This window comes from Corvus kubaryi, unplaced genomic scaffold (genome assembly GCF_017639235.1).
Source record: "Corvus kubaryi isolate FWS band 111438036 unplaced genomic scaffold, C.kubaryi_AGA036_p1.0 split1-65, whole genome shotgun sequence".
NCBI lineage: Eukaryota > Metazoa > Chordata > Aves > Passeriformes > Corvidae > Corvus > Corvus kubaryi.
Window position 1 is genome coordinate 1,882,098 of NW_024582080.1, and position 27,769 is coordinate 1,909,866.

At 40.9% G+C, this 27,769-nt stretch overlaps 1 protein-coding gene across 3 annotated transcripts in view; it reads left to right on the top strand.

Annotated features, from left to right (window-relative positions):
• Positions 1-2,121: 2,121 nt before the first annotated feature.
• The window catches only part of RNASEH2B (ribonuclease H2 subunit B), a 44,529-nt gene continuing 18,881 nt past the window's right edge, over positions 2,122-27,769 (top strand). For 2 of the 3 annotated variants that reach the window (XM_042014151.1, XM_042014149.1), the window contains exons 1-5: positions 2,122-2,223; positions 14,429-14,500; positions 17,420-17,527; positions 19,807-19,883; positions 22,438-22,558. In XM_042014151.1, the coding sequence (XP_041870085.1) occupies positions 2,142-2,223; positions 14,429-14,500; positions 17,420-17,527; positions 19,807-19,883; positions 22,438-22,558 (460 nt within the window). In that variant the 5' untranslated portion in view covers positions 2,122-2,141. The remainder of the gene's footprint in view (positions 2,224-14,428; positions 14,501-17,419; positions 17,528-19,806; positions 19,884-22,437; positions 22,559-27,769) is intronic. The other variant, XM_042014150.1, reaches the window with a different exon arrangement.

Sequence of the window (27,769 nt, forward strand, 5' to 3'; positions counted from 1 at the left end):
TTCAGGGAGGAAATAGGAGCTCTGGAACAACTGCAGTTTATGCTTCTAGACTTGATCCTGACACACACTGCATCTGGAGGCTTGCAGACTTGGATTCCTGTCTTTTCCAGAGCTTTGTTAAGCTCAGTGGTATACAACATGCTAAAATCGCTGCTGTTTTCAGGACTAGAAGCCAAATTTTATGGAGAACCCTTTTTCCACATGGAAGTCTTTCCTTCTAGGAAGGTTTCAAACACAGCAATCAGCTCTGTTCTGCTCATCCTGTGGTATTGTACAGATTACAGTGGAACTGGCAAGCATCTTTCTCTCTTTGCTAACACAAGTAGTGAGGAGAGTTTTACAAGACCCATCAGTGAGTGTTGCAATCCAGGCATACGCCACAGCAAATTGCAATCACTCTAAGAGCAAGTGATTTCTCTGGGGACTTCAAAACACATGGTGCAATGCGGTCTTTGGCACTTAAACCTTGCCTTACTTCAATCAGTGGAAAAAAAGTCAGAAAAATTAAAATAAAACAAATTTAGATTAATGTAATCTCAGTGATGAAGGTATATGCTCAAACTTCAGGAAATTATTTTTTTCAGCCTTACATCAGCTCAGCTGTTTTGCATATGCTGGCCTTGGTTAATTCTGCTCTGTTTTGGGGAATAGATGTTAGTATGTTTTTAATATTTGTTTCATATCTCTGAGATTTACAATTGATATGTATACTTTAATACTTTTGATAACATAATATTTATTCCTAAATCTCTGGGAAGGTGGCCATCCCTCCAGTCTTATGTGGGTAAAGCCAAGTTTATGTACATATATATACACATGCATGAAATATGCATTTTGTGTTGCGGCTATGGCTCCTCAGTGCGATCTGGAGGCAAAGAACCTATTTAGCAGGATCATGTTGTACACTGGGTAGGATGACTGCTGCGAGAGAACTGTGGCTCTGCCCACAACCAGCCTTGTAGGATTGAGGTTCCATTGAATGGCTAAGGCTGGCAGGCACCTCTGGAGAGGGTCTAGTCCAGCCCCCTGCTCAGGGCTGGGCCAGCTACAGCAGCTGCTCAGAGGAACACCCAGTCTGGATTTTAATACCGCCACTGATAGAGATGGCATGGCTGTTCAGGACAACCTGCTCCACTAAAGACACTTCTTATATTTAAATGAAATTTATTTCAGTTTGTGCCCTTTGTGTCAAGCCCTGTCACACTGTGAGAAAGAACTACTACAGTACTGACAAGTCGTGAGAAAGAACAAGGTGTGGCTGGAGATGGGGGCCATGCGAAGGTAGGGCAGCACTTTTCCTGGACAAACACCCTTGTTCTAGTTCCTAAAGATGAGCGTAACAGAGTACAGTGCAAGCACGGGAATGATGGACCCAGGGAGTGGGCACGGACTGCAGAGAGACGTCAAGACCACCCAAGGCCCCCAAAGCCCTCCAACCCATTTCCAGAAAGGTCTGAAAGATCGGACTGCGTTTGGTAACTAATTTACATGGGAAGTGAGAAACCTGTCTTCAGGGTGGAGAAAACCTATCCATAAAAAGGCACCCTTCCCAAGCCTGGGCAGCAGCCCACAGGACCATGAGCGGGATCAATGCCGGAATCAGGTCTGGCCATCTCTTCTCCCCTCTCTTTTCCTCTTTCTTTCTCTCTCTCTTTCTCTCTCCCCCTCTTTAACTCATCTTTTCCTTTCTCTCTTCCCTTTCACCCTACCCCTATATCCAAAACCCACTAAGCCGTGTGCTTACATAACAGGTCAGGGACTAACAAAACAATTTCCACGCCAAGCGAGCAATTCACTAATGAAACCTTCTGACTGTTCGCGGACCCTGTGACTTCTATCGCTCCTTTGGACCACGAGCGTTTACGAGCCCTAGGTGCTCCCTTCGCCTTTCGGGCGGGACATCACACGCACCCGAATCCCGCGGGCCGGCAGGAGAGCAGAAGCTTTGCCGCCGGCGGCCCCGCCCTCCACGGCCGTACCACCCACTCCCTGCGTGTATCGGGAAGGGGAAGAGGCGGAGCGGTGGCGCAGCCGGAGCCGTCCCCTCGCCCCGCTGCCGCCCGGCCCCTTCCCGGCGCGGCCCGCCCCGCCCGCCATGTTGCGGCGGCGGCGGGAGCGGCGGGCTGGCGGGCGCACGGAGCATGCGGGGCGCACGGAGCGGGCAGGGCGCGGAGCGGCGTCCCGCGGGCGCGCACCCCGCGCAGTGGGTGCTCATTGCCCCAGGTAACCCGGCGGGTCCGCTCCGCGGAGGGGCGGCTCTGCCGCAGCGCCGAGCTCTCCCGCCCCGCTGGCCGGCTCGGGCCGGAGGCGGGCGCTCTTCCCCGGGAGCTGGGGCAGGTGCCGGGGCTGCTGCGTGCGGCCGGTCCCCGCCCGGGTGTGGTAAGGCCGATTTGAGACACGGCCTCTGCACGAGGCCCCGCAGGGTACCCGCCCTTCCCCTCCAGGGACCCGGTTTCCCTCGCTGGATCAGTGCGTTTGATTTGTACGTGTTGTTAGGGTTTTGCCACGTGCTCTTGCCACCGATGTCCCTGATGGGTCTCGCTGTCCCCTCCCTGGAGCTGGCGGCCTGTCTTGCCTCCATCCCTTCAGTCCATTCCTGCATTTTTTGAAGGAAACGGTTTAGTGCCCTAAGCCACAGCTGTCAAACTAGCTTCAGCCCTAAGCCAGAGTGAGATCTTGTCTTTATTCTGAAGCAGCAGAGCTCCACATGGCCGCTCTGCAGGTATCCACCTGCCATATTCAGGTGCAATAACCACCAAGGCCTTAAGCTCTGTGTAGTGGAGGCTTGGTCTCTCCCACTCAGCCCTGAATCAATGGGAGGATGCCTTTGCTCCCTTACATGTATTTCTGCCATATATCAGGTTTAAACAAGGAGATCACAAAATGCTTTTCTGTTAAAGAGGATGAGTGAAACAGGATGTGCTCAAATGCCAAGATACTAAGAGGAAGGAGACATAATTGCCTTTTCTAGTTTGCTTTTTAAGGAAATGCGACTTCCATGATTATCTGTGGGCTGGCTTTGTACTGTGGCTATTTCTTAGCCCCACCCATAACTTAAAAGTGTTAATAACCAAACGTGATAAAAAGGAGGAGTTCTTTGGAGTAATTTTATGAGCTTTGCCTGTGATGATGTGAGAAATGCTGTAAATGGCATCACTGAAGGAAAGGTATAGCAAGAGCTTCGTTCAGCAAAGGTTGAAGGCAGGAGCTCAGTCTTGAGACATACACCCATAAGAAACCAGGCTTCTCTAGTTATATGAGAAACAGAACCAGTTGTCATGATTTCACTGATTCCTCTCTTCCTCTTGTTTTTGGTTCCACCCTTTGGTATGTGACATGCTTGGTGCCGAAGAAAGGAATTAATAAAGTGAGGAATTCCTTTTTTAATACTGACTCTATGCAGACTAGGATTTAAAGCTGAATCTTGTATCAGATGACTGGTTATGCCAACAGATGTCCATTCTGTGCAAATATTTACAAATATGCTTAGCTTATGCATGAATAGTCAGTTCTGTGCAGTAAGTTAAATTCTTCAGTAAGTGTTTGCAGGATTGGAGCCAGAGCTTGTAACTTTCATGAAGCCAGACAGTTTGTATTACCAATTATGCCAGCACAGCTCTGACAAAATTTATATAGTACTCCAGACCTGTAAGAAAGTTTATTAAGCCTTAGTTGAACTTCAAAGCACATGGTGATTTTAAAAAAAGTCTGTGACTGATAAATTCAGAACTCCACAGCTGATGAGACTAGCCAGCCATATGAATGAGACTGCTGAAATGAAACATATAATGATTTTAGTTTGGTTTTAGCATTTTCAGAAAAGAGTTTAGGTTAATGTTATCACTTTTCAGACTTTTGTATTTCTTAACTGCTTTGTTGAATGAATCTCAGAAATTTTTCATTCACTGTTTAGCAGAATGTGTAGTAGGAAGACCTGATTACTTTCAGGAATAAAGATGGCTGCAGTTGGATTTAGAACAAAAATGCCCTTTGATGGTAAAATTCTATTCATATGACAATCTGTATCTTCATCATACCTGTATGGCATTGTGCTACATACATACATAAAAACAACTGGTGCAAATAAGTACAGGATCTGTTTCTGGATGTGAGTTGAATGCCATTTGTTACTGAGTCTACCAGCACCTTCTGGTTGTATGCAGCCTGTTTATGTTCTTGTATCTGTGGCCATTATCCTGTGCATAGCAAGAAGAAGAGGCAAGGTGTGGTTTCATTCTAAGCAAGAAGCTGCAAGACTTTTCTTGAAGTAAAGGCGTTTTCTAAGGTCTTGGTTTCAAGTGCTTAAGTTAGTTTGAACTAGTCACCTGGGTAGCCTGTCTCCCAGAACACCTTGAAAGGTTCATAACATACACCATCCTGCCCAACCTAATAGCATCTCCACTTGGATGTATGTCATTTATCTTGCTTTGATTGTGACTAGTTCTGCAAGAAGACTAGATATCTTAGTCTAAAAAAGAATGAGGTCTGTAAGGAGTATAGAAGTAAAACAATGGGAGCTGAAGCTTGCCATCTTAAGTGTCAGGATTTGTCAGTCATTCAGACTTAGAAGTTCTACTGTAGCTTCCTAGAACAAGGCAAAGATACAGCTGGAGGTCTGAGTGATGGTGCATGTGTTGCTCTGATTCCTTAGTTACTGTGTGCTGAGAATCCGTTTGACTGTGGTTTTACTGCTGATGTGACATGTAGAAACACTTAGCTGTGAAAAATACTTGTGAAGCAAAGGTGAGATCCTTTCTTACTTGGCTTTCAGTGACTGACAACATCAGAGTGATACCAAACACGGCAGCTAGAAAGCACGCAGATTTCATTTCCTAATTGCCATAGAAAGTGAGCAGAGTATGCTGTCTGCTTTAGTATTGAAGGTTATGAAATTACTACTTTTTTTTTTTTTCAGTACACACCTATTTGCTGTTATATTGCATGGACAATAAATTGCTGCTCTGCCATTCAGAGCATGTGTGATGACTGAGGAGATAAATTTCAGTTCTATTTCTGATTTAGTAGTTTTTATATTGGTTTCAGTGTTCTGGAAACAGCTCAGAAACAAGGAATCTCTTCTGTCAGGTAGAGCTGCCCATGTTCTCTGCTGAAGTCATGATTCTGGCTAGAGGAATAATGCAGTCAGAGTGGGTTTTTTTTACCAATGCTGTGAACTGTTTTTAGAGGGACAGACTGTCACTTTCTGTAGCAAGTGATTAATTCTGTCATGTTTCCAGTACTGTAAAAATTTGATAATTAGTGACCCTCTCGTGCCTACAAATCACAGACATAGGTACAAACCATATGCTCAGCAGTTAATTTGCGTGGTTTGTAGAGGTGGGTGAAGGTGGGGAGGGGAAGCAGAGTTGACTGAGCTGAGAGACAGAGCTGATATTCCATCAGCAGGCCAGTCTTCCTGTGCTCCATTTCAGTCAGTATTTGCCTGCCTTCAATCTTTCCTATGGCATTCTTTCCTTGTCCTGTCATCAGCAGGCTGGTGACAGTCCTTGCCTTCGCCAACCCTTCTGCCACACCAGGAGACTTGGGCTGTTTGGCATGGGAGAATCACACAAAGGGAAGTCCAAGTAGGAATGGAAAAGGAGAGTCTCAGACTGTCATATCTGAGCTGACTGCTAAGCAACTTCTAGGTGAGATAGCAAATTTTACCATTAGAAGTGGTAGCTTGCCCTTGGCCTGCTGAGATGTCTTGTGATAGCGTTTCTGCTGATACTTGCTTTTTTTCCATGAAGGCAGGACAATTCGACATGCAAATAAAATCATATTTTTGTTTTGTTTTTATACAAAGCATAATGGTTCCTTGGTTAGGGATTGAACCACCAAGGGAAGAACAAAGAGGAAAGCCAGAAGTGGTGTGAGAGGAGTTAGGAAGTGCTGGTCTGGTTGAGAAGGTTGGGTGAGAAGAGAGTGGTTAACCATGTTAATCACTCCAGAGAGGCTGGAAGCTGCTGATCTACGTTGTGCGGCCTTATTGGGAATGTGTAGTGAAAGACTGAGAAATGGATGTGAATGGCCAGGAGAGAAAACAATGAAGAAACAGGAAGAGGGTAGAGGGAGGGATTGGTCTTGTGGAGGAAGGTGAAAGGAAAGAAAACTTGGGCATGTTGGTAGTGGTAGAGCTGTGCATGCTGAGCTTGGAATAGAGTCAACTCTTCAGGCTATTTCTGCAGTTGCAGATTAACTGTGCAGTGGATATACAGGCACCACATTTAGCCTGGGGCAGGCTCGGCTCAGAACTAGCAGTTTATTAGTTCAAGTGCTGTGCCATGTTAACACATCTCTGCTGTTTCCAGAACCAGCTTTGCTGTGCAGCTGCTTTCAGGCAGTGTCTGAACTAATAAGTCCTGATGGACCAAGCTGGCTCTGCGTAGACCCACTTGGGTGTTTCTGTGCTGTGCTCCGTGTTCCAGGAGATTTTATTAGCTTGGCTGGAAATCTGGATCCGAGCTTGCTTTGTGCAGAGTAGTTGACGTCGATGGTTAAGAAGACCTCCCGAATCTGGAGTTCTGGAGGAATCATGGTACAGAGACACCAAAGTGCTAACGAGTCCTGAAGGACCCAAACGGGCTTCACTGGTGGACGGCTGAGTTTCCAGATAGTGCTTTTCTGCATTTCTAGTGGTACTTGGGTAATCAAGGCTGTTACATTACCCATGTATCCAAATTCTGCTTTACCCTTGAGAATGTAGAAATTCCTGTACAGGCTTTCTGTTGTTGGTCTAGCTACTGAACAGGTACAAGAGAAAAGTAGTAGCTCCTGGTGATTAAACTGTGGCTCTCTCATGGCTACAAAGTTCCTAATGATGTGCTTTAGTAGAGCAGATTCTGCCTGTATTTACTGAGTATCCATGTACTTTAAAAAAAAAAAATCCTGCTACTTTTTTGTGTGAATATAGGAAATTTCTACTTGCCTTTTGAGCTGGGCCCATGGAGCTACCATTTTTTATGTGTTCTCTGAAAATCATAAGAGCTAGAAGTTATTTTCTAGACTGAGAAATACGGCTGAGACCCCATCTAATTTTAGGGCTATCTAAATCTAAGGTCAGGGCTTTGGAAAACTCTCGAATACTGTGGTAAAGTCACTGTGTATGACATAGATCTGATCTGGGCTCTGTATAACAAATAAACATTCTTACATAATGGCTTCGAACCAGTCTTAACCAGAATCACACTAGCTGCTTAACAGGATTGGTGTGAAGGACAGTCACTTTTTCAGTATTCCTCAGGGATAGGTGTTACGTCAGAACTGGAACTATTTATATCCTTCACTGGTTTTAGCAAAGAGGTCAGGAACTGAAGGCAGTTTTCTAAGTGTGGTGTTCCACTCTACACCTAGAGTTAAGACTGATATATTTAATATATACTGTCTTTGTCTGTATTAGGAAAATAAGTAGGGGTTAGCTGCATGCTGAAAATTATTTTCAACATTTATTTTTCTGAGCTAGACAAGTTTAACTGAGCACATTTTTTCAGTCTGCTGTTTTCTTCAACAGTAAATTGATTAGCTCTTTTATTGTTTTATGGGAACTGCCATATGAATAGAACTGAAAGGGTTGCAACAGGGGAGGGAAATTTAACAATCCTATTATTTTTAGGAATTACTTATTCAAAAATAAAAGGAGCAGTTTCACATTAGACTTGGCAAATTGTTTGAACAAATCTCATATATGCCGAAAGTCAAATGGAGACAGAAATAAATGGACTGTGATGCCAAACCATGGGGCATCAGCACATATTAAATTGATCCTCCATCCTTTCAATTGAGACTAAGAAACTTTTGTCTCCATGCAGTAACCGAGGAAGTATTTGACTTGAAAATTTTGGGTCATAGTGAGAGAAAGCATCATAGCAAAAGAAGCTGTGGAATACTTAATTCATGAAAGTAGTTTGCTTTAAAAACAGAAGTAGGTAGGTTTTGCATTATTTTTTTTTTTCCATCCTTGCACTTTGATACATGCTTTCATTTAGTGTTTAAAAAACAATTCAGTTTATCTGCTACGAAGTAGATCACACTGCTGGGATGTTAGGGTACTTGGATCAAAAATTGTAATGATTGTCAAAATTGGGCAGAACACTTGAACATTAATACTTTCCAGAATAATTTAGGTAAAGAACTTGGAAATAATGTTTATGGTAAACAAATATGTATTGGTTTTAACAGCTGAGTCAAAATATCAGAAAGCCTATATAAAATATGTGCACATATTGATATACCTTTTTAATAAGCTGAATGTGGATATGCTTAGTTTAGAAGTTAGCATTCTGTGGGCATATTTTACTAAACCTCCCCCTAAACTGGCATTTGCATCTCCTGAACAAAGCCTTTTGCCTGCAGGTAATTTGCACTATTTCTTACATGTCATCTCCTAAAAGGCATACTGAGCTCTGCTGTGAATAAAGCAGATAAAACTGGCAAGCTTAGGAGCCAGAAGGAAGCATAGCAAATAAAATAACTGAAAAGAGATGTTTTAATGTGTAACACCATCTCCCACTTCTGCTTTCTGCCATCTGGCTTGGAAGAGACCAGCTTATGCCAACTTAGGCCTCTCTGCACATGGGAATAGGGCTGATTCAGCCAGTAATACAGCTGCACCAGTGGTGACCCTATAAATATTGAGAAGGGAAGTCTGTAGTTTTTATCCTTTCGAGTGATAACCACTTCTTGAACTTCTCAAGACTGACCTCCCCTTTATTCAGCTGAAACTGTACACATTCTGCCAAGCATCTAGACTTCAGTAATGGATAAATTAGTACTGTCCATTGCTAGTGAGTCCATGAACATGTTTTTGTTTCTTTTTTTGACATAAGAAGTGAACTGTGCCAGCGTAAGGGGAAGCCAAAAGATGCTTTCAGGCATAAGTCTTAAAATTTAGCTGTATTGCATAGCTGTGTCCTGGAGCAAAAGACCATTCAAACTGTCTAGTAGCATTTCTTTGTGAAGCAGTGGTTAAGATAGAAAACAGTGCCATTTTTAGATACTATCTTTTACTGTAGAATGTTCTATATTATGTCACATTGAACATTATTTCCTTACAGCCCCAAATAATAAATGCCATGATAACCAAACTGATAATCATTCTATGTCTTACAATAGGCATGCAAAAAGTCCCCTTACTGAAGTGAGTGCTATGTACAGTCAAAGAAAGAGTAAGGTGGTGAGGTAACATCAGGTTTACATAACTGAATAACAATTAAGATATTTCCAAAAATCAAGTGTGGGCAAGTACAAGCCCCTACCCTCTATGTAAGCACCTGCAAAATACCGGCTATTTGCAGAGGTACTGTTCAATGCTTCCCTGAGTATTGTGAGCCAGGGAAGCAGCAATGTAGTCCTGTGGCTCATCTCCTGCTTTCTCAACTCTGTAAATTCACGTATGATTTGGTTCTCTAATTAGTTTACACTGGTCAAAGACACCTGTGTCACATACGGAGTAGGATATATTCTATACCATCTGCTCCTGCCGTGGGTTCTGTCTCTTGTTCCATTGAGCTTACTGATAGGATTGAAAACTACTTCTTCATTGTGGCTGGTTATTTCTCAGCTGGATCAGTGAACTGAGCTTATTTGGTGTGGGGACGTGAGCTTGCTAGTTTTGGTGGAAAAAAGCAGCAGAGATGCAAAACAAAAAGGGAGCAGAGTTGGGGACCCCAGGACTGCACTTTTCTATGGCCTGTTGTAGGAACCCAGATCTGTATCAGCCTGTGGTCTTTGATCCTTTGAAGCCATTTATGAAACTGTATCCTCAGTCTGTGCATACCTCAATTCATGTATTATGCTTACAGTTAATTACCTTGTAACATACAAAAATTATAAAAAATTTGGGTGATACAAAGTACTGGATTTATTAATTAATTTTCACTGGGTTTTTTTCAGGGCATACTGCACGACAAAGGACATGGGCACTGAATTGAAGCCATTTTCTTCAGGGTTGAGATTCTAAAAAGAACACAAACAAAATGTTTATTAGAGCTAACCTATCTATATCCTTAGGCTACATAGTTTAAAGTCTTCCATAAAATGTCTATTTAATGGGCTCCATCATAATGTCACCATCTGACACACCTTTCGTGCACAGTTAGAAGTTAAGAAGGGAATGGAAAAGACTTGTGTAGGTGACGTATGGTTTAATATCTGTTTTTAAATGAAATCTTAACTTTATATTTCCAGACTTAAATAGTCCTTTTTCTTTGCAGGGTGGTGGTGGTTGGGAAATTTGTGCTCTCAGAGGGTTTTTTCCTCTTACGCAATTGACAGATATTTACAGCCTTTTTGCTTGCTTGGCTGGCAGCTTTTTGCATGGGAATTCCGTATAACTTGATATTAGTCTGTTATATATAGTATTCTATAAGCATTTTTTTTAAAAAAAGAAGGTGAACAGACTTTGCATCATCCATAACAGTTTCACAGATCTTAGTGGGAGTTTTACGTTGTTTTTCAATGTATTTATGTTCCTGTACCAGGTAACACTTTTTCTTTCAGTGACCAAATTCATTAGTGCCTCATATCTATCCATTGTGGAAGAAATTATTGCCAGAAATCCTTTGACAGCTGGTTCATTTTCAATTTGTTCTGTTTATGTATCTTACAGAATTTGCCTGGTTGTATGTCTGACCTCCATGAAATACAATAATCTTTTCTCCTTTTCTGTAGTGGAAAGCTTCATTTAAGCTTCCATAGTCTCTTTTGCTCAGCTTCAGGATTCTGAGGATGTGTCTGTAGACTCCAAACTGCTGGATACATCGTGCACATTTTTAGGTGGACTTTGTGTGATCTGGTTAACAGTGCACAAACAGTAGACAGTAACTTGAGCAAAGGGGACATAGTTACTGGCCCAGTGTTGGAATTGTCCTGGACTGTGTTTAACTCGGGACTCCCTCCGCTGGTGTAGCTGTGGTGGTGCTGCATCCGGATAGCACTGCAGTGCCAGAGGTGTCTGTAAGCAAGGAGACAGAGCCATACACTTGCAGGGGATGATAATAGGTGGAATTAAGCTTTAGGTGGGTTCAGCTGCCTCCTGGAAGTGTCTGCCTTCTGTCTTCCCAGGCAGTTTAAAGAGTGGCTTGCTTGCTGGCCTCCTTGAGACAGGATTAATTTAGCCCCTCTGTACCCTTCTATTAGTTTTTTATATCATTGTAGTCTGTTGTCCTAGGAGAAAATCATGCTGTAATGACACGTTAGTAAGGTGACCTGACTGTGGGTCACTGTTGGTAGAGAGTGTACTCTTCAGAAAGGTCTTGCCTCTCTCCCTAAGTATTCTTGTAGATGAGCAAGTTTCTCAGGGCTGAGCTATGGGAACTGTTAAAATAACCATAGTGGCAGTCATCTGATGTTTTCCTTTAGAATTTAACAAAACAGCTCTTCCTGTAATGTTACTTTTTTGTTTGTTTTCTGTAAGGTGATTTCTTATCTGGATGTGAATTTTAAAATTGAAAAAAAATTCCCAACCTAGTTTAACTCTCAGTTTTGCTAGAAAATGGCTACAGTACTGCTTTTAAAGAAGTCTGTGTTTACTTAGCTGTGAGAGATCCTTGCTGAAATACAAGGACTGATAAATGTAATGGCATTAAAGAAATCCAGTTACCTTTCCTGGATAAAGTCCAGAGCACAAATAAGTTAGGTTTGGACACCTAACATCAAAAATCCCTTGCTCAGCATTTTCCTAGCCATGAAGTATTTAAATTCAGATAAATAGGGCCTTCTTTGCCCTTAAGGCCATGTTAATATTGCATCCAGTTTTCCAAGCAGGCATTCTCCCAGCTGCCTCTTTTTTTTGTCTGCCAACTTGACATATAGTAAAGCCAATCTATAACAAAAATATTCTTCAGATGCCCCTGGAAATGGAGTGGAATGTTGCCTACATTTTGAGGAAATTGAATGTTAAAGAAACTCAAAGCAACCATTTTTGCCTTTGCCCAGCCCTTCCCTTCTTCTTGTGTGTGTGCATGTCCCTTCAGGCAAACTGTTTTCCATGGCAGCTGTGTGGAGAGTGTGACATAAACTCTGATCCCATCGGCTTGAGATACTGGGACGGAAGCCTGCAACTCAGACTGTTTGTTAGGGTTTGATCCCTGCTGTCCTCATGCAGTGGTGACCGCCTTGGAGCCTGAGAAGCACCAAAGAACTCCATGGGCAGTGCTCTTCACATGGGGAAGAGCTCCTGGCAGGGCCAGAGGGGCAGAGCAGAGGGTGCTGAGCCTGGGGGATAGCATGGGGCAGACCTGGATGATGGAGGGCGGTTATCTGGGTTGGGAAGGTAGAGGATTGATGAGGAATAGAAGGGACAATGTATCCTTGGGTTTGTTACACTGAGTGCTCCCCTACCTGTAGGAGTCTCCCAGGCTTAGCAGAGATGGATGAATTCAGTGTTCAGGAAGAGAACATCTCAACCTAGTAAAGATGCGAATGTCATTAAAAACAGCAAATTAGGAAGGATTGTCGACTTAATTGTTCACAAGATGCAACTTCAGGCTCAGCTGGACTCATTCCCAGTGTTCATCAATCTATGCATGAAGAAAGCAGAGCAAGTGAGCGCTGAAAGTTCCTTTGGGGTTTTTTTTTTTTTTTGTTTTGCTTTTTGTTTTAAATTTTGAAACTCACATTTACTGTGTATATTTTAACATGTTCATGTGAAACACATCAAAGTAAACACATGCAGCATGTTTCTTTCACTATCATTAATCACTTCAGTGTTTTAAAAAGTAACAAAAAATACACTAATGTTAAACTGTGGTCAAGAATTGAAATATACACAGCTCTAGAAATTGGAAGGTCGCCTTTGCCAGGGCAAATGTAGCTTGACAACCGTGTGTTTATGTATCAGCATATGAAGCAAGTCTGGTTAGCAAATACGGACTTTTTCCATTAAAAGCCCTCAACTTTTACTGAAACTTTTTGAAGCAGTTTTTCAAGCCACCTGAAGACTCATTTAAATTTTGAAGGGAAGAAAATTACTCTAAATCCTCTGAACCACTCTGAGAACTATTACTCTCCAGCGCTTTTATCACTAAATGCATTTGGTTTTTGTGTCCTGCATATGTCTTTATCTGGGCAACTTCTGTTGGTGACACAACTGAATAACAAGGAGTGAATATGAAGGTTGAGAGTTATTTGGGGTTTTTGTTTTTTTGCCCCTGAGGTGTCAGTGAGCAGCCAAGTGTGAGAAGTCCACTTGTCCTTTTCAGGTATGTTGGGGCTTTCAGCCAGGGTGGAGGACAGCTACTTTCGGTTGTTCCTACTTCCCTGTTTGCCAAAGAGCTCTGCCAGCTCCCTCTGCACAAACCTGCTGGATGCTACTGAAAGGGGAAGGACAGTGTGGCACTTCTGTTCCTTTGAATAGTCATGCGGTCTGCTGCTATTGCTCCTGTCTGCTTTCCTCGGCAGCACTATAACGCAAACATCAGCCTGATCCCTGTCAGTCCATTCTCTGGGGTCTGGATACTGGTTATATATGTGAAATGTTTTAGTAATTTTCCTTGCTCTGATGAATGCGTGTATGAAAGGAATTGGGACTGAACTGGCAGTGTGCAGGCTAAGAAGGATGATGCTGTCATGGTGCTCTTTACTGAGATGTGGGAAGTTGTTTTCATAAATATAAGTTAGACGTTCCCTACAAAGAGGACTTGGATAGAATATAATTAACTACTTATAGATGTGTTTTTTTGTACTTGAGTCAGCGTCCTTGTGGTAGCTGTTTCCTTCTTTTTTCAGTTTCACAGAAAAAATTATACTTTTGTGGCTCTGCTTTTTGTCTTCTGTTTGTTCAAAGATACAGAAAAGAGAATAACTGTAAGGGGCTTAAGCCAGAGGTGCTGTATTCTCTCAGCATCTTTTACTTGTGGGGGGAATTAAATGCAGTCTTTATTTTTCAAGTTTGTACATAACAGATAAATAAGTGTGCATGTTTTTCACAGATGTAACAACTAGAATAAGCTAATTCCTGCATAATCTGACTTCCTGAAAGCTTTAAAGGATCACAGTTTCTTCCCAAGTTTATTTTACCTATTGCACTTTTTTAATGTCCAGATTGTGCTTGGCCTAACTAACCAAAGCATTCTCATTGTCTTTGTGACTAATCAGGGCAGCATATCAGTTCATCTTACTTAACTGGGATGTCAAATTTAGGAGCTCTCTTGCCTGAAGGCTCTCTAGGGGGAAGTGGTTTTCAAAATCTAAATCATCCCCAGGTGCATATCTTTCCTGTGACAGATAGAGAGTGCCAGGAAGTCTGGAATCATAATTTAAGTGCCTTGATCAGGTAGGATGAATTTGGGTTGAGGCATATAACTTTTAGGCAGATGTGTGTGTGTGTTTTCAAAAAGTGTCAATCCAGTTAATTCTGAATGTCTTGGAGAAGCAGATGTGAAATACTTCACAACTTAATAGTTCATAACTTTTTCCTCTCCCCTTACAGAGGCTGCTATTGACCCCCCTAAGACACCTGACAGCGAACCCTTGTTTACAAAACTGCGCAATCCAAGCACAGGCAAGTTCTGGAATTGTGACATGAGCCTGTTAAAATTCTGGTTGATACTCTCCACCACCAAAAGATTCATATTTCGCAAAGCTGAAATAATGATGATAGATACAAGTTTTAAGTGCCAAAGATACTGCTCTTTATGCCAGATAGTTAATGCTGTGCAAACATTTAGGATTTCTTTTATAATTTTAATTGGTCGAACTGTTTATTCATCAGGAATATTGGCAGCACAAAAAAAGGGGTGTAATTTAAGTTCTGTTTTTAAGTGCATTAGTTTTGGGGAGCTTACAGTGTTGGGTGTTGAGTCCAGGCTTTTTTTTTTTAATCCAAATTTAGTCTTCTTAGCATTCATTTTATGCTTTAAAATAGAGTTAGAAGAAGTGATTCAGTTGTACTTACCAAGCTTTTTGGGTCTTCTCATTTTTAAGTCTTAATTTTCTTTTCCTGGCCCAGATCATGGTGTCTCTTTTCTCCTTAATAGAGGACGAGGCACTTTGAATTCAAAATACATTGGAAAGACCAGCAAATGCAGGCAATAAAATGACACCACCATCCCGTGGTTACTTTCTTCTAGTCAGATCGTTCTTTTTGCCAAGGATTTTTATTCTATGATCAATTAATAATTGGAGTATAAGATACTGCAACAGAAACTTGCAGTAAGCCTTTGTTAGGGTTAACATTCTGTTTGAAAAATGTTTGTGCTTGCAAGATGTTTCATGCTGGTTTTTTATCTTTGCTTAAGCTCGTTTATTTTCTGTAGATTTAAGTTTTATGGTGTTGGTCTGAAATTGACTGCTTGTATTTCTATGTATTTACATATATATGTGTAACTGAAGTCTTCAGATACATTTTAGTGTGACAATATAGGAACCGTACTTGTTCTTGAAAGAGGAAAATTGTCCAAAATAATAATACAGAAGGTAAAATCACTTCTTCATCCTGTTACCTATTTCTTGATTGCTCAGATTTACAGTGGGAATATAAAGCCACATCTATTTTCCACCTGTGTTATTATTTCTTGCTGTAGCATATTGACTTTGTAGTTTGTTATGTTTTTAAAAGCACAGATGTTAATTTGTTTTTCCTCTGTGTGAAAAGAGATCTGTTTACCTTGTAGAATCAGAGATCTTGGGAAAGTTTTCTGGGGAAAACCTAAAGTGCAATGATTGCCTGGGTGTGTTCCTTTAGCATTTACAGGACCTTATTTATAGGCCTGCATAAACTTTCAGTTATGTTGCCTGTTACAAATACGAAGTCTGAAAATGGAAGAACTGAGACCACACTACTAATGTATTTTCCTTACCTTTGGGTCTAACAGATGAATTGTTGATGCCAGATATTGTATAGATAGGCACTGAAGGGCTCAGAGCACTATAGAATTCATGCTAACCACGTTATTAAATAAAAACATGCTTCGTCCTTTATATAGACAGGTAAAAAGGACAAATTTCTATCCCTTACAAAGACTATAAAGTAGAATCAGACTGCAATTCAGAAGTACCACAATAAACGTTGGAGAAGTTGTGAGCAAAGCTGCCCAAGTTCTCTCTCCATCCCCTGGAATTTCTGTCTAACAGTACTGTGGTGACTGTCCTTTTAGCATAATGACATAAATTGAGAAGCTGTACTTAGGTAATAAGAAGGGTTCCTTTCCTAAGATTTTGTAGCTCACCACTGGATTTGACTAGCATACTCACTTGTAGGAGTCTTAAGTTGTTCAGTCAGCACTTCTGTGAGTAGTTTGATGTGGTGCTGATCAAACTGTGGTGTAGACCCTTGTTGAGGGTGCACATGGTAATGATTGAAACCTCTGTTCCCCCTTACGACTACTCGTTGCTCCTTTCCTCCCCTACCCAAAAGAAAAATTATCAGAGAACTGAAATTATATCCTTAAGTGAGGTTAAACATCTGGCCAGCCTTTTGGATAAAGGGGGAAAAAATGCATTATCAGTGATTTTTGGGAATTCATGTGTCTGCCCATTTTAGCTGACCTCCCTCCACACCTGGGGGTGTCTGCAGACTGAGAAGAGCAGTGCTGATGTCAGCTTTCAGGGCTTACACTGAGACTTCTCTGAGCCAGCCCATGATCTGCAAGCCAGTGCAGCTTTGCAATTTATGTGTTTTGAGCAGGACAGCCGTGCTGTAGTTGCTCTTGTTTCTTGAAGATAGATTGATAACCAAGACAGAAGCAGACCAGCCAACAGACTCAGCAGACCACATTTCAGTGGCCCCTTCTGTAGGTGTGGCAACTTCCCATTTTAGATATGGAAAATGCCAGTCCTGTTTGCAATGTGTTTGTCACCCTTTCATTGTAACCCAAAACTAATGTGAAATGGTAGAGCTGTGCTATGGGGTGACCTAAAATAAACCTTGTCTTTTCCTTTCCAAACTTTTAAGGTTCAGATGGGCACTTCAAACCAACTTCTTCTAGCTTCCTTGTTTACTTTATGCATCTACCCATACTGAGTCATCACAATCCATTTTGGTGCACAAAGAAAAAGTATTTCAAATTGTCCATGAAAGGTTTGAAACTTTTGTTCCCCTAACCCAGAGTCTGATCTTCAAGACAAATGTGATGGAAGGAGAGGGAATTCTCTTGTTTTCCACCTTACCCCTTCACTACAGAAAAAAAGCTGATTTCTTGAGTGGTTTTGATTTGGGTTTGGATCAAAGGCTTTGTGTTGTAAGATGAACTATTCACACATCTTATTTATTGATTCAAATTCAGTTTCGTTTATAGAGCTGGTAAATGAACATCTGTATATAATAGTGTTTTTTGTCTGAGCTCTCTTTGTAGTGAGTTTATGTAGAAAGTGTGTATGTTTGTGTGTCTGTATGTATATAAGGCACATTCTTCAAACATATTGGGTATTCTTTTGATTTTTGTGAAAGCTTACAAACACAAACCAGATTTCTTTTCAACAGGGGAAGCAACCCTTTACTTATTCAGCAGTGGTGCACAGCAGCTGTTTGAAGTAAAAGCTTTTCACGAGGAACATCGGTCCTGGTTTATAGGTCAGACTGTTCAACAAGGTGAGTTGGATAATGAATCTTTCCCCCATCTTTAACTAATGTTTGTACACAGATCTTCCCTCTCTCTTCTAGTAAATTTACAGGTGTTTTTCCTTGTTGTTTGAGGCATGCTGCATCATATCCCCACCTTCTGATAGACTCATTTGCCATATGGATTTAACCAGGGCTTGGGGCTTTGTCAATTCTCTTTAAAAGGTTGTCTTTGGCAGCCTCAATTAGGCAGATGTTCATTTGTCATTTTTTGAAGGGGAAAGGAGGGGTAAGTAATTCAATTGTATTTAAACTGAAGTGCCATAAAATACTTAGCTTTCCTTGTCAATCACACCAGCAAGTCCTCTGTGTAAGTTAATAAGTATTATCCTATGGGAAAGAAAAAAAAGGGCTAGAACGCCTTAGCTAGCTGAGCAAAGTGGTGTGTTAGAGCTCCAAGCACTGGAATGTATGGTCTTGCATTCTTTTAATTATGTCTTTAGTCCCCAGCCTGAGTGCTGGCCTCTCAGGAGAGGCCTGCTGTCTGAAGCTGCCATTTCAGTGTTCTCTCTGAAGTGAGCTGGTCTGTACCATCTTGGACATTCTGTGATCCTGCTCGCTGTTCTGAAAATGAGGAGGAAACTTGTGTAACTGCTTGTGACGGCTTTCACAATGCCTTTTCAGTAAGGATGTTATTGTAGCAGTGTTTCTCTGCCACCATGTCCACAGACCAGCATGTCCATAAGTATTAATTCGGGAGATTAAGGTATATTTATTTTATTCCTTTTCATTAGAGAAAAGTCCATTTATAGTAATAAATAAAAGCAGCCCTTCCAGACATATGCCTTCTTTAATGGTAATGTCCCAAAGTGTGTGCTAACTTTTAAGCATCCTCTTCAGGCACATAAAGCAATGCAAGCAGTATGTCTCTGAGCTTTTCCTTGTTCCGTCTTGGGGATGAGCCAACAGACTGGGTCTGCTCCCTTCTCCCAGTCATGTCCACATTGTATTCTCTCTCTCCCTTTCTAGCCTTTATTTTGGCCCTTGGAAAACAGGAACTTGGATTGCCTTAAGGAATCATGCCCTCAGGTTTTTTTTTAAAATACAGTGGGAAAATGTTTCCTGAATGTTATGGCTGCTGTATCTCTGAAACGGTCAGAAGAACAGCACAAAATGCTGTGTGTTTGCAGTTAAAACAAATTACCTGGTTATCTGCAGAGAAGGGCAGAGGTCTTTATACAGACTCTAGTGAGTCTGAATCTTTAGAACAAAGAAAAATAACTCTTCCTGGAGGTTCAGTGGAAAGCAGTTGAGTAGAAGCTTTGAGAAAGTGGCAGTGGGTGTTTTTTCCTTCCGGTTTCAATATCAAAGCTTTCATGTTTGTAAGTAGTTTTGATGCTTGCTTTGCCTCACATGGAGCATCATGTTAGTAATACATGTTAGGTTGGATATCAGCTTTGCCCAAACCACATTCTTCCAACATGATCTTTTGTTAGTTTTAGGGCCATCATAATAGCATTTCCTTTTCTCTAATGATCTTAGTCATGTGACTTGAAACAAAAAGATTACATTTATTTGCTTTTGGTTTGCTAATTACTGTCAAATTGTCATCAATTATTTGGTCTCATTAGTGAATTTCCTTGATGTTACATTGTTTCCAATTATCTGCAATTATACAAAAAGCCTGACTAAGCCATTGTCCTGCAATGAACTCCAGATGGGCAGAGGTGTCTGTTTCAATGGGAGACCACGTTCTTTCTTTGTGTGTAACCTTGAATGCAACACACTGAGCCATATTTTCTCATCTGGGTGTTCCATTAGGAGTCTGCATCAGATGCTGCCTTTACTGATGAGAGGCAGCTCTAAGGTAACTAGCTCTTGAAATTCTTTCTTGTCCTGCCTGTCTCTTCCACCAGCACAGCGTTGCCTTGCCCAGTGTTGGAGGTTGAGTATTGCTGAATCTCTCCGGTATCCCAAACCAAATCTCTGTTGCCCCCAAATCTGCCAATAGAGGGCAGCTCCAATTTTGCTGGTTTTAATACAGTCCAGAAAAAAGGGAAAACTCAGAGTACATGAAGCCAGAAGTCCTGAAGTGGAGCTTTTGCTTTGGTTTGGCAGGGTAGAGAATTGAGTTATCTCCGTATTTTTAATGTAAAATTACAGATACAATTCTCCTGTTTGTTTTATTAAAATATGGGATACTTCCTAAAAAAAAAAATAATGGGCTCTTCACACTCCTAAAAAGCATCCTAAACCCTCAAAAAAGTCAGTATATTGTGTAAGCTTATTTTTGTATTTCTGTCACCTAGATGGGCGCCTGCTGTTTGTTACACCAATGGACCCCTTATTTCTGATACTTTACTACCTCATAAAGGCAGACAAGGAGGTAAGCCTGCTTTACTTTTTTTCTCTCTAATTCTCAGGAGAAAACATTATTTCTGACTTCAGTTCTGGAGAAGTTATGTTAATTTTACAAAGAGTGGCTTCCATAATAATGGAAATTTGATTTGCATTTAAAGCAGAGTTATCTTAATACCTAGAAGTATTTTTATTTGCATCAAGTTTTTTCGTCGCTAAATTATGTTACAAGAGTCAGCTTTCAATCTCAACAAGCACTAATCACCTCCTTTTTCAAGAGAATAAGAGAATCTCTTTTGTCTTTTTGTGAGAGCCTGTCCCAGAACTATTGAATTTAAAATGCTGACATGTCATCAGATCAAAACAAACTAGTGCCCTTTCTGAGACATCAGTAGACTGGTTATTTTGGGAAAAAGGGAAAAAGAAAGAAAAATTTGGATGCTATGGAGCGGGAAAGAGAAACATTTCTGTGGCAGTTTGAACTTAAAAGGAAACATTGCCTTTTTAGAAACAGTATTTGTAGAGGTGCTGTATCATAGAAGAGCAATGGGATGATCGAGTATCCAAAAGTTGGGTAATTAATAAATGGCTTCATTGCTTTATGGTGGGTGTAGCAAAACCTCACTTAAATTTCTGAAATAAGTCAAAAGTCATAGGCAAATTTACTGATTTATTTTTATAAACAGCATGTGCAAAAAAGGGCACAAAATGAAATGGAGATGTTGATTTTTTTTTTTTATTTGTTTTGTCTTGTGGAGACAATAGTTTCACTTTATGCAGCCTAAGGGTTTTTGCTCTAAAAGAATTTCTACAAGGTTGCTTCCTATTTTCTGCTTTAGATTGCAAGTGGAGAATGCAGGAGAACAATTTCTATGGTGAAGATATAAAGTCTTCCTACACCTTTGTAATAGTAACTTATTGTTCTGTAATCATTTTTAATTGTTTAAGATATAGGGTGTGATATAGATGTATTCTATGTTTCTGTGGTCAAGATGGTCCACCAGAAGAGGTCATTCCACAAGGAGTAGTTCAGCTTGTTCCCTGGGCGCTGTTTGAATTCATCATACCTTTGAAAGCTTTATATCAAACTTAAATTAGGGAAGCAGTAAATCTCCTCTCTTTATGTGGAGGGGTGCCTGAGTAAAGGACAACTCCTGCTGCTGTTTCTGTGCATAGGAAGAGTCCTGTGCTGCCCTTCACTTTTTCAGTACATTGTTTTCCAGTTTCTAGGTGAGGCATGATGCCAGAAAAATGCACAGTGGTGTTCTGGGTCCTAAAAAAGGGCAAATGCGTTCCTGCAGCACCTTGCTTAAGTTAGTGTATTCTAAGTAAAGGGAAGTCTTGTTGTAAGGTTCGCTTGAATGCAGCACAATCACTTCTAGCTTGAACTAATGGATATCACTGGATATCTTAGGATCATCCTTTGCACTGTCCTTTGATTTTGATAGTGTGATGCAGGATTGCTTAGTATGTCTCTGAGCAGAGCCATCTCCTATACAGCACCTTGCTTGGCTTAGGCTCTGTGCCCATGCATGATGTAAATGCAGCTGCCTTGCTTTGGGACACAAGCAGGATAAGTTATCTATAAGAAAGAGCTTATTGCAGTTTTATTTTTGTGTCTCCTAACTTCTTTTTGCCACTGTTATTGTGCCTTTTCCTTTTTAAGGAGAAAAAACACTCTAAATACTTTCTGGTTTTGCTTTTTGTGTATTTGGGATTTTTTTCTTGTTTTTATTGTGATTTTTAACAATAGATGGTTGCTTTTATTAAGCCTCTGACTGTCTAGCAAGAGAATTAATTAATAATGAAAGCAGTATACCCCAAGTGGGCTTTTTCATGCAGACCAATATAATGAGTTCAGCCTTGGCTCCAGAGACCACGCACTCTCTTAAGCATGAGAAGCTCACAGAGTCTTTGTACTGATGCGCTAAGGGATCTTTCCAAAGGGAAGGTTGCCAGTTGTGCCAAACCATGCTGAATGATTATGCATTGTTTGGCAATGGCAAAATTTGTTAGATGGTTCTGTCATGTGTGGAGCTATTTAAGTTGTGCCAAAATCACTTTATATCCCTACTCTGGCGAAACTGGAATTGACTTTGCAGAGGTGAAAGGTTAACACTGTGTTCCAGAAGCTGCCCTGCTCCTTTGAGATTTATCTTTGTCGAAGGAAAAGCAAAATTTGAATGGAAGCTATGACACTGGGTTTAATCCAACAGGTTTTGGTCTAAAACACTCTTGGCACACACTGACTACTGTGTCTTATGTCATCTTCCAAAAAATCCTGCTGTACTTTACATTAGTTTCTCCCCATGTTGTTCTAAATTTGGCCTTTTAAGTGCAGTGTTTGAAGAGTTCAGCATTTTGCAGGTATTTACTGGTCTGAAATAAATATTTATAGCTTGCTTTGTAATCAGTTTCGCAATGTGTCATGTGTTACCATTCAAAATACGATGTTCTTTAAATCCTTTATTTTAAAATCATGGCTATTGCATGCATATATATTTATATATATATGTGTAGTGTGTATATATGTGTCTTAACATTTTAGTAATGCTTTTGTAATCCCTTTGATGTATTTTCAGCAGCAAGGAAAGTTCCAGCCACTTGATCAAGTTGTGCTAGACTCGGAATACCCTAACTGCTCATTGCTGCTGAAGTGTGCAGATGTTAAACAGTACATACAGCACGTAACAGAAGAAAAAGGTGAAAAAAAGGGGCGGGGGGGAGGGCAGAAAAAAAAAATTACTCAATTTGTTAGTGTCACCTCATTACAAGAAAGATTTAAATATTGTTTTTTGTTTTACTAAACAACCAAAGTGCTGGACACAGCTGTACTTTAAAAACAGAAGCTTAGGTTTAAAGCTTGTCATCACAGTCTTGTGAATAGAAATGTGTGGACCTCAGATTATCTGCTGCAACTCTGCAAAACTCATGCAGTCTTGTTGCTAGGTGTCATACAAATGATAAACTGATCAGAGCTGGCTTCTTGACATTACTGTATATGTTGTGAACTCTCTTTGACTTGGATCAGAATTTTACGTCTCTACATTCTTTATTTAGTGTAGGATAGTCTGGCATGGAAGAAGTGGTCCATTTTACTTTTTTTCACCCTTTTCTTCCAAAGCATTGAAACAATAAGTAGTAAAAAGCTGGAGAAGAGTGCATATGCTGCTGAGAAAGGAGAACACAAGTTTTCTGGTTTTGCATAATTTAGTGTGGGTTTAAGCTTAAAGACTTAATTGTTTTAAAATACAAAAGTTGATTGGGATGCATAAGGATATGAGAGAGAAAACTCAAATGGAAAAAGTTAGCAAGCTATCAATTCTATACATAGTTTCCTCAACCTTTGCTCAGAATTCCCTTTGGTGTGGGGGCTTGCATTTTATATGGGGACAAAATGTGCTTTCTAGGGAAGGGAAAAGGAGCATGACATAATTTTTGCAGGTTTGAAAGGGTGCAAGACCTCAGTTTTTATTTTTGGTCCTTTAAATAGCATTCTGCTTAGGCTTGCTAACTCCTTGATAGGGAATGGAGATTTCCCTGCATGCACATGGAGATCTACAGGAGAAGGTACAGGAATCTTTTGCACCATCAAGTGCAAAACCAGTAAGCTGTCTGATTCTTATGCACTAGAGCTCCTCCAAGGAGTTGAGGTTAAAGTTAAAGGATAGATTGAAAGCTACCTACATTAAGAATTTTCTTTCATGAAGCAAGCTGGCCCTTGTCATTTATATATATATATGAAGAAATATTTAAATGATCTACAGATAATTGGGAAGTGGCTAAGGAAAGGCGATGGAAGAATAAAAAGTCTGCTAAGTAAAAGACCAGACCTCCTCCTAGCTGTATAGAACATTAAGGTATTTGTGTGGGATGGAAGCTGTAAGTTGATTTAGGTGCACAAGTTTTTAACTATTTCGGACTTGATATGGTGCATATGCAATAAGGTAGGGAAGCTGCATTTGAACTTCAGAGCAGGACATGTTTCCATTGAAAATGCTCACTAACAAGAGAGAAGAAAATTTAGGTAGCAAGGCTGTTGTCAAATTCTGTTTGGGAGTGGGGTAGTTGGAATTATGTGCTTCCATAAGCACGTAATTGTGGAGTAATACTACTGTTCCTGCTGGATTTCTGAAAGAACCTATAGAAAACATTTAGTGACATTTGGTATCATTTGGACCAAACAACCTTTTTCTTTGTGTGAGTTCTGACCTTGGAGAAGGCTTCTTTAAAGACAGGTGCATCTGAAATGCAAAACCCCTTTTTCCTTCTCATGAAGTGAAAAGTATTTCCATTAAAAAGTATTTTTAAGCTTTCAGGCAATTGCTGTGCCCTGCAACTTGTCTAACACTGGATAAGTAGCCAGGGTGAGAGAAGATATATTAAACTTCTGTGTACAGAATCACAGAATCATCAAGGTTAGAAGAAGCCTTCAAGATGATCTAGTCCAAGTGTCAACCTAGCACTGCCATAATCACTCCTAAACCATATTTCCAAGTGCCACATCCAGACTCCTCTTGAACGCTTCCAGAGACTTTGATTCCACCACTGACCTGGTCACTTTATTCCAAGGCCTGACCACCCTTTCAGTGGAACAAATTTTTCTAATATTTAATGTGAACAGCCCCTGGTGCAACTTCAGGCCGTTTCCTTTTGTCCTTTCACTTGAGACTTGTCAGAAGAGACCGACCCCCACTTCACTGCAACCTCCTTTCTGGTAGGTGTGGAGAGTAATATGGTCCCCCCCTGAGCCTCACTGAGAGTAAACACCCCCAGCTCCTTCACCTGCTCCTCATCAGACTTGTGCTCTAGACCCTTCACCAGCTCCACTGCCCTTCTCTGGACTTGCTCCAGCACCTCAATGTCCTTCTTGTGGTGAGGGGTCCAGAACTGGACACAGGATTCGAGGTGTGGCCTCACCAGTGCCAAGTACAGGGGCACAATCACTGCCCTGCTCCTGCTGGCCACTCTATTGCTGATACAGGCCAGGATGCCATTGGCCTTCTCGGCCATCTGGGCACACTCTGCCTCATCAACCAGCATCCCCAGGTCCTTTTCTACTGAGCAGCTTTCCAGCCATTCTGTCCCCAGCCTATAGTTCTGCAGAGGTTTGTTGACCCAAGTGCAGGACCTGGAATTTGGCCTTGTTGAACCTCATGCCGTTGGTCTCAGCCCATCAATCCAAGCTGTCCAGATCCCTCTGCAGAGCCTTCCTACCCTGCAGCAGATCAACACTCCTGCCCAATTTGCTGTCATCTGTGAACTGACCGAGGGTGCACTCAATCCCCCCCATACAGATCATTGGTAAAGATACTAGATAAAGAATTGGCCCTGGGGTCACCACTAGTGACCAGCTGCCAACTGAATGTAACTGCTTTCATCCCCCCTCTCTGGGCCTGGCCATTCAGACAGGTTTTTACCCAGTGAGGAGTGCACCTGTCCAAGCCATGAGCAGCCAGTTTCTGTAGGACACTGCTGTGGGAGACAGTGTCAGATGCTTTTCAGAAGTCCAGATAGACAACATCCACAGTCTTTCCCTCATACACTAAGTGGATCACATTGTCATAATGGAGGCCAGGTTGGTCACCCTTCTGAGAAGGTGAAAAATGGTGCCACATCCTTTTGGCTGTCAAACCTAAGTCTGCACAGGAACTTAGGTTTATTTTTTTGAAGGGGCACTTCCTCCAAACAACAGTTCAGCCTTTGGGCAGTATCTATGTTCCCGAAACAAAACTTTAGAAAAAAGTATTTGCTATGGACAATAGCTTGTGTCTTTGTCTAACTTCTGTATCCATTCTGATACTGTGTTTGCAGTTGTTACCTGTTGGAGCATCCTCCCATAAACTGTATTCTGTTAGACAGTAGTGAAGATGCTTTACTGCTTGTTTTTTTTTCACTTTCAGTAATGTATTAAGTACACCTCTAAGTTTGTGTCATTTTGCCAACAGATTATATTAGCTGTTAAGGAAGTTGTGTTCACTTGCTGGGTTTTGTTTTGAAATGTGAGGTGAACAATGCTTTTGTCATAAAAGCTGTACACACACACGCACATCAGCTTTATGTGATATTCTTGGATTTTCCCAGGCATGTACCTGCATGTACGTGCTACTTTTTTCTTGTTCAGGTTTGGATTGGGTTCAAAGTAACAGTGAGGGTTGTTCTTAGGATTTCTTTCTTTTTTTAGAACACCAAGAGTAGTGTTATGCAACAAAACCATTGGCACTTGCTTGCCTGTCATGCACACATCACCTTTCTGTTTAATCCACTTCTATGTGTTTCATATTCTCATGTCTTTTATTGCCTGTAAAAAATACCAGCATTATGACTTAAGGTACTCACTCTTTTCTCGCTCTTAAGACCTGTTGTCCACTTTGTAGCCTTTTTCGTTTAAGGAGTAGAGCATTAGGGCAAGAAGTATCAGTTGTGTTAAAGCTTCTGCAGTTCTGTTCTGCTTGACAGAACCTAACAACATAATTATTTCACTCTTCATTCAGTCTTAAGACATTTAACATCTGTCCAACAAATTCTTACCCCAGAGCACTCACAGTTTACACTTACTGAATTAGCAGAAAATCCACCTTCCCTGGCCCCATTCTTGAAGGGCACTGAAAATTCATTTAGCTGAATTAAATTCTAAATTACTTGCTTTAGTAGTTGTGGAAAGGGTGCATTGCAGCTCACTAAGTCTGGGTGAGGCAGGTTGTTTGCTAATAAATTTCGACATTGGATTGAAAGTACAGTAGAGATGGTTTAAGAAAGGGTTATGCATTCCAGTTCTAGAGTGTTACTCTTTGTTTCATTTTGCAAGGCAAAAGCTGCACTGTGATCTTGTCTGATGTGATTAACATGAAGAGCCAAGAAAACTTACCTGATTAGAATAACTAAATAATATTGCCAAGCTTGTATTCCCAGAAGGAAGGAAAAAAAGGGGCCATATAAGTTTCAGAGTTATGGAAAACACTGAGGAAATAGATTTTAAAATGTGCTTTAGGCAGTTTGCTCAACAATACATCAGGGAAACTTCCAAGTCTACATAGCGATTACCCGATCACTGAACATATTATTTAATTGTAGAACCACTTATATTCCATCTGTATTTCTCAAACCCAATCTTTCCAGATGTCTCAGACCAGTTTTATAGGCACCAGACACATTAGGGAACAAAAGGCTTTCCAATATATACTCATATTATCAAACGTAGTCACTAACTCTCACCAATATCAAATGTGCATCACATGTTAAATCCACGTTCCAATATTGAATCCTTTTGTCAGCAGTTTGTGACTTTCTTAACTCAGTTTAATTCTTCAGAGGTCTCAAATATTGTCAGTTTCTAGAGTTTAATAGTCAAAACTGTCAAGCACACAAAATATTTTCAAACAAAGTGATCTCTGAAGAGTTCAGTGTAATTATTTTTCACATGTTTTAATGAAAACGGCTTCACAGTTCTATGTTTCCTTTCCCTAACTGAGTCACTCTGAATCATGCTGTTGTGGGGGAGTCTGCCTGGGAATCCAGGCCAGAATTACTTTTCAGCATGGGTTGGGGAATGGTGCCCGGAGGATGTCTCTTCCTCGAACTTTCTTAGATAAGAGAGGAATCCATGAATTGTACTCACTGTACTTGAACCCAAACTGTGTTAGCCCGTTGAGAAGCAGGTTCAAGTATCCAGACCGTTTCTCCATTTTCTGCTTCTTTTCTTTCATTTTCAGCGCCATTTAAAGACTTCTAAGTCCTGAGGGCTGCAGCCAACAAAGCCACAGCTAATTACTTTACCTGCAACTCATCATAAAGCAAAATGTGTATTAGTGTATTTTTCATTTTTGCTCTGACGAATTTTTGTATTTTGCTGTTGTCCAACTGTTGAGACAGATTTAAACTTTTATCTTGCAGATAGCTTTCCTCAACCTCTCC